The sequence below is a fragment of the Engraulis encrasicolus genome, chromosome 10 (assembly GCF_034702125.1).
Source record: "Engraulis encrasicolus isolate BLACKSEA-1 chromosome 10, IST_EnEncr_1.0, whole genome shotgun sequence".
In the NCBI taxonomy this organism is placed as follows: Eukaryota; Metazoa; Chordata; class Actinopteri; order Clupeiformes; family Engraulidae; genus Engraulis; species Engraulis encrasicolus.
In genome coordinates, this window is record NC_085866.1 from 27,527,812 (window position 1) to 27,535,311 (window position 7,500).

Below are 7,500 nucleotides of genomic sequence, written 5' to 3' on the forward strand. Positions count from 1 at the left end.
CACGGTGTCTTGCTGAATCGTTCTCGTGCAGTTATGTTATGCTAAACAGACAGATGCCTGTAACCAGCATGCAATTGACATTCATATCTGAACTAGAGATGCACCGGATCCTGATTTGTAGGATCCTGCCGGATACCGGATCCACTGCTTAAGATCCTGCCGGAACCAGAACCGGATATCGGATCCTACGAAAGGGTTGAAACACGTTGCCAACTCGCACACGTGGGCCCTTTTTATTACGTTGGCGCAAACTACTTTAAACTACTTTTGGCTTACTGTCACACTGCCTTCAACTGCCGCTTCCAAAGGGCTTTCACTCCATGCAGCGATTGGGGTTGTGAAAGACTGACTGAAAAGCCTAGGCTATGTTAAAAGAGATGCCCCAGATCCTGATTTTTAGGTAACTGCCGGATACCGGATCCACTGCTTAAGATCCTGCCGGATCCGGGTAGTCTGAAAAACCCTATTATCCTGCCGGATCCGGAACCGGATCTTGGATCTTGTACATCTCTAATCTGAACCAACCAGTATATCATTTATGACATTTCCATCTGCTGTCTCTTCCGTTGCTTAATGCATCTTTCGCCGTCGTTTATATTCGCTAACGTCACAGACGTACGTACGTGACCAATGTGTCCCTCAGAGTGTTCGGTATACAGCAGGTGACCTCCCATATGAGCTTTTACACAAGAATACGTAGTCTGATTGAGTATTTGTCAGAATATCTGAATATTTCTTTTACATACGTAGTTGTATAAAGTCAGCCGGAGAGTTGTATTCCCCCCAAAAACAGCTTCTGCTCAAGTGGTCTCGTCTGTGTATCTATGAAAGGGTTGAATACATCATCGCACTAGCTTGATTATCGGCGACTTGGTCTGATCAAGAGCATAACAATTAATGTTTCCCAAAAGGCATGGTTGACCTGCCTCCCTTGGTTTGCTCATGGTTGTTTGCTTATCGACAAAGTGGGAGCAGTTCCCGTATTTGCGGGAACTCAGAAAGTACTTGCATTGCTCTTGGCCTGACTAGCATCGAACTGCACCACACCACACCACACCACACCCTAATTTAAGTATAGCCATGAGCACATTGGAGATTTAGGGCCCACTTGATGATGCTGCTCACGCTCAGAATATGCAAACATTTCATCCAGACATCTCCAATTTAAATAAAGCTCCAGAATTGGGACCACTCCTTTACACAGATGCCACAGAATGCTTTAGCCCTCGTCTGTATGATGATGATGATGATGAGAGACTGTATTAATCCCCTCAGGGGAAACTGAATGCCACCTGGTCATCCACACAGCACATTCCAGACACATAGACAAGCATATGATAAATAAGAGCTAACAATAAATAAGCAATAAGAAACAGTAAACATGTATATATGTGTCTGTGGAGTATGCGCTTTCATGGCGCTGCCTCACAAAGCAATGTAGCCATGGGCACATCTGAGATTTGCCCACTCGAGGAACCACTGTTCCTTCTTCATACTCCTGTGCCCAATCAAGCGTGCGTCTCAAGTGTTTGACTCCATCAGGGCTGTTTTGCAGAGCAGAGCAGTGCAGTGGTGCTCAAGTGGCCGTGAGTCTGTCTGGCGAGACTAACAGGACTGCACTGGCCATCTGGCATAGTGGGAATTTCCCGGTGGGCCCTGCACCCTCGTGGGCCCCTATGTCAGAAATGTAAAAAAATATATATTAACTGTAGGCCTATATATATTTTTTTTTACATTTCAGAAAATAGGGGCCAACGAAGGCTTGGGGCCCACCGATGAGTCAGTTCTACGCCACTAATTTGTGGAGCCCCTTTAAGCCAAAAGTGCCCGGGCCCTATTTCTCACCCAGTTCAGCCCTGAAGACTAATGTTCGTTCTCAAAGGAACCATGTTGGATTGCATACAGTACATGCTTTTAAGAATGCAGTTGTTTTTTTTGTATTTTGTGCTTTAAACGTGTTATCTCCATTTCCATCAGTTATTTCTATTGCTGGACGTGGTGGAGGTTTGACTATATATGGAAGCGTTTCAGTTGAAGTGCTGTAAATTATTAAGACAATGTGACTGAAGTCAAGCCTATGAAAATAACAGAAATGCTGTTACATGTCTGTATTCCTGTGTGCCCCTGTTTGACACCTGATTAAATCTTTTCAGCCAGTCGAGCCAGTTGCTTCAGAATGTCTTCAAGCTGAAATACCAAAAATTCTCTCATTTGGTCATGTGTTGTTTTTGTCTGTACAGTTTGAAGTAACACTAAGCACTTGTTTGTTCAACCTTTAGAGGATGTCTGACAAAGCTATTTCAGTGGTTCATGAAACATTCACAATTTACAGATGCATTCACATTTAGCAGCATAGTTTCTACAGAGACAATTCTGCTTCCAGTCTTCTGAAAACTACTTAGTATTCAATAAGTATTTCTTTTAATAAACAGTCCATCTTTATGTTTATTTTTTATTTGACCTTTATTTATCCAGGAAGCTCCCATTGAGATATTGCATTTCACCTTTCAGGGAGTGCTGGCCAAGATAGCCAAAAACCCTGTCAACAACACGCCAACAACCTTTCCAATTCCTTTCCGCTTTCACTGTACTTTCAAAGCACACACATGTCAATGTCATGTAGAGGGCATTCCCCACATGCTCTGATGTTATTCTAGGTGTTGGCCTCTGGTTTTCAGTATGACTTGTGGCCCTTGGCTTTGGACGGAGATGAGATTCTAATGAGGTAATGACAGGTGCAGCTAGGCTACATGGGCGGCCATTCCTCACATGCCATCATGCCATGGTGTGGATTCCAATATGCAGACTTCCGTCCTCCCTTGCTCACTTGCCTGCTCGTGACCTCATGATGTTGTCACTGACGACTGAAAATTAATTCAATATCTTGCAAAAGCACAATTCTAATGTCATTTTCTCATTTGCAATTGGGATGGTAAATAAAAAACAGTCCCCGAAAAGTTGTTGTGGCTAGGCTGCCAGCTGGGAAACATTATTGTTTTCTCCATGGAGGCAGGGCGAGGCCACAAGCACAAGTGGAGGACGGGAGTGTGCATATTGGGATGCACCCATGGTGTTTATGTAGACGACTGATTACTAACATACCATCATGCGTGGGATTCATGCACAGGATACGCTCCAAGCATGCCATCATGGTTTTGGGCTTAGGCAGATCACTTAGTCCTAATGTGCCACCATGTGTGGTATTGACAGTATGTTGAGGACTTACTTTGTAGATGGCAACCTGTGTGAGGTATTAATACCCACGGAAAAATGAAAGCGGGACCGATTGTTAGGTTTGAAGACTTTAATGGAGCATGATTGGAGTTGTATTACTCTGGCGTAATACATGTATGCAGTTATGAAATGATTTCCACCACCAGACATGGGTATAATATAGCAGAGTGTTATCAAAACCATGGGAAGAGCGAGGCAATTCCCCTACTCCCTCTACAAATCACAACCTCCAGACCTTGTGTTTTGAACAGAAGAGAGATATCAGATGCCATTGTGTGTGTGGGATAATTATGGAGGTGACGTATGGCATCATCTGTTGCCTTTTTGTTATCATTTTTGAAATGCCGAAGCAGCCCATCACCTGTCACCAATTACAGCTGAGTACAAGGGGCTTAAATATATCAGTAGACTATATCAAATGTTTCAAAGCTGCAACAGCTGACATTTGCGGAATGACATTTGCGGGGTGACTGACTGTGAATCTGTTTGGTGATGAGGTTGGTATCTGGTTGGGCCATCTCATTTTCCTGAGCAATAGTAGAGGTGCATAATAGGTTGCCACAAATTGTCATGACATTGCTGCGAGGTTGTATGGGTATACTGTATGAAGAAGATATTGTTGTTTTCTGAGAATGTCTTAAATGGCATTATAAATTGGCTGTTACCAGAATGGGAATGACCAAATCGTAGTGCATTACTAAGGGCCCTGTGTTATGTCATAGTAGTGTAGTACTATGGTAGTTAACTTTTGAGTGACAGTTGTTGCAGCATTCCGCTGGTGGAACGGTGAGCATTATGGGGCTTCGTCGGATACCACATTTGTAAATGTTGGATGCAATGACTGCAGTTACTCCTCCTCCAAATGGAATATTGTCACTAGGCCTATGGGAAGACGTGGAATCTTCCGTATACATGTGTGGAGAATATTCCAGGAATACGGCCACATTCAGAATAAATAAAGAGGTTACATGCGTCATGGGCAAACAGAATACTGCCAATGTCTACAGATTGGTATACTCCCTGCATGTATGGTAAATGTGCTCATTGAGGACATGTAGCTGATTACAGTAAAAGCACGTTTTGCTGGAGTATCACATATAAAGGCTTGTGTTTTTAGTAATATGGAACATGGACTCTCTTATCAAACATGCCTGGCAAATACCCTAATCATTAGTATGTAGGCCTACACTATCTACAAACTATGTACAAATTTAACTATGTACAAATCACACTTTCAAATGTGTCTTCACAAAGGTTTCTATGTAGGCCTATCCTTTAAATATGTCCTGCTCACAAAGGTTATTTTGTATCTTTAAAAAAAAAATGTTAAAGTGTATCTTTCAAATATGTCTGACTCACAAAGGTTACTGTGTATCTTTTTTTATTTTTTAAATGTGTCTTACTCACTAAGCCTAAGGTTACTAAGTATTTCTCAAATGCATATTTTCCCTCACAAAGGCTGCTGTGTACTTATCCAGCACGCCACCTCATCTCCCCCACTTGACCTCTAATGAGGTCTCTAGAAGTGGCCTGTGGAGGACTCAGCTTGGAGGCGATGATTCTGATTGTGCACTCATCTCTCTCTCTCTCTCTCTCTCTCTCTCTCTCTCTCTCTCTCTCTCTCTCTCTCTCTCTCTCTCTCTCTCTCTCTCTCTCTCTCTTTCCTTTTCAGACTCCTTTGCCTGACAGCTTGGACACACAGGACCCCATGAAACAGGTAGGCGGACTGTGTGTGTGTGTGTGTGTGTGTGTGTGTGTGTGTGTGTGTGTGTGTGTGTGTGTGTGTGTGTGTGTGTGTGTGTGTGTGTGTGTGTGTGTGTGTGTGTGTGTGTGTGTGTGTGTGTGTGTGTTCTGCACACTGCTTTTTTGGAGTACAACTGCATTGTGCACTGTTTCCCACTGTCTGGTACTATTGTCTCGTTAAGTTCTTTGAATGCGCCCACCCACCCGAACCATGATGCATGTGTGACATCAAGTGAAATTCGATGACATCAAATGTCATCAAATGATGTCAAATGAAGTAAAACAAAACTAAAATCTGATACATTTTAGTATGAAAGGAATGCATGAATTAATATGTTTAAACAAAATGCATGGTGGATATGCACAGACACAGATGTGCCCAAGAATAGATGCTGGTGAGTCCACATCGCATATGACTGTCAGAGAGGCTATTACTCTGCTCACTGCTACTAATTTAGACTCCATAATAATTCACAGTGCAGTGTTCCTATCACCAGAGCCTGCACTGAAACACAATTACATAACATCTCATACATCATCAGAGCTATCTCATCTCATCCCGCTCATACTAAATACCTCATGACACCAGGCTGATACTGCTCTGCACCATTAGGCCAGCAATGAAGCTTCATTTATGTCACATGATCTAAAAACTCACAAAAAAGTTAAATCCTTTCAGTGAACAGACCAACATTCTTTTTCTGTCTGATACTATTATCTAAACTGTACATAGTAAAAAAAAAATAATTATGCTAATTTAACACTTTGTTGAGACTATATGGCCCCATTTCATTTTAGAGTTACAGTCAACTCTTTGACTATTGAATTAACACTGCAAAGCCATGCTCTTGAATTAAAGCTAAATGGAACTCTAAGTGTTATCTCAACTAGCACTAAATCAATTGGGGCCATACGTTCTCCAAAATAGTAATGAATTGACACTGCATTTTTGACTGTGTAGCACCTGTGAAAAAAACAACATTATTTTGGATGCACACCCACTCTCCAAAAACTCTGTGGCCTGGCGATCAAGCTCCTCAAACTACAATTCATTTTATTACAGAGCAGTGGCAGAACAATTACATACAGGGCCCCAGGGCAAGACACTGATAGGGTTCCCCAAACGGCCTGCCAAGGTCACAAAGGGCCCCGCAGATCCAATACAGGAGGGCCCTGGGGGAAATGCCTTGCTCGCCCCCTCTATAGCTCCGCCCCTGATACAGAGAGGATCTGTCTGTGCTGAGACTGTCTTGCACTGTGAACAAATGTCTTCCTGTAGGTGTAGATTCTGCTGAGTCACCTCTCCAAGTACACACTGCCTGTTAAGACCAATGTGGAATCTCAAAATTTAACTTTGTGAACGTTCTCTTCAGAGTACACTAGGGAACAGGGTACTGGGGACCAAAAAACAACCTGGGCATTTCTGGCATAGACCACCCCCTCACACATCCCCTGATTTTCCATATTATGACTCGATATTATTGATTCTACGACAGCTCAGTTCACTATCAATATGAAAGACAGACCAATGGGCCGCCCAATCTAAACTGAGGGCCGGTGTGTAAAGAAAAATAAACAAACAAACAAGCAAAACATACACCAGCAACGACCCCTGAAGACTGTTGGCCCATCGGGAAAAGGCCCTGTTTGCCAGATTACCAGTCGAGCCCTGCTAGGGAACAAAGCAAGAAATGCAACTTGCACCCTGTGTGGTGCGTCCACATTTCCTTTCCAGGTCGCTAGCAGCCACAGCAAAGAAGACTCTTCAGATTGGTGCATGCTGTATTGACGTATGTAGTGTGTGTGTGTGTGTGTGTGTGTGTGTGTGTGTGTGTGTGTGTGTGTGTGTGTGTGTGTGTGTGTGTGTGTGTGTGTGTGTGTGTGTGTGTGTGTGTGTGTGTGTGTGTGTGTGTGTGTGTGTGCATGTTTGCATGCGTGCATTTGTGCGTGTATGCATGTTTGTGTTGTGTGTGTGTGTGTGTGTACGTGCATGTTTGTGTAGTGTGTGTGTGCGTGTGCGCACGTGTATGCGCGCGCGCGCGCGTGTGTGTGTGTGTGTGTGTGTGTGTGTGTGTGTGTGTGTGTGTGTGTGTGTGTGTGTGTGTGTGTGTGTGTGTGTATCCTCCAGACTGCTTTTAAATGTCTTGGCTGTAGCGTGGCTAGGGTAATAACATAGCTTCTCTGACCAGCACGCTGTTAAGCAAGGCCGGGACAACGCACCACAGGGGTTGTCAGGGAGAAGTACTGTAAGTGTGTGTGTGTGTGCGTGTGTGTGTGTGTGTGTGTGTGTGTGTGTGTGTGTGTGTGTGTGTGTGTGTGTGTGTGTGTGTGTGTGTGTGTATGTCTCTGTGTGTGTGTGTGTAGTGAGTGTGTGTCCACTTGTGGGGCGATGTACCACAGGAGTTGTCGCGGCGTATCATGTAGTGTGTAGTGTGTGTTAGGGGTGGGCGATATGGCCAAAAATGTATACCTCGGTATAATTTTAGTCACGGTATATATCACGGTATACATCACGGTATTGTA

At 43.7% G+C, this 7,500-nt stretch overlaps 1 protein-coding gene across 6 annotated transcripts in view; it reads left to right on the top strand.

The window, feature by feature from the left end:
• rapgef3 (Rap guanine nucleotide exchange factor (GEF) 3) overlaps positions 1-7,500 on the top strand; it is an 80,985-nt gene that overhangs the window by 26,655 nt on the left and 46,830 nt on the right. For all 6 annotated transcript variants that reach the window (XM_063208549.1, XM_063208552.1, XM_063208547.1 and 3 more), the window contains one exon: positions 4,907-4,951. In XM_063208549.1, coding sequence (XP_063064619.1) covers positions 4,907-4,951 — 45 coding nt within the window. The remainder of the gene's footprint in view (positions 1-4,906; positions 4,952-7,500) is intronic.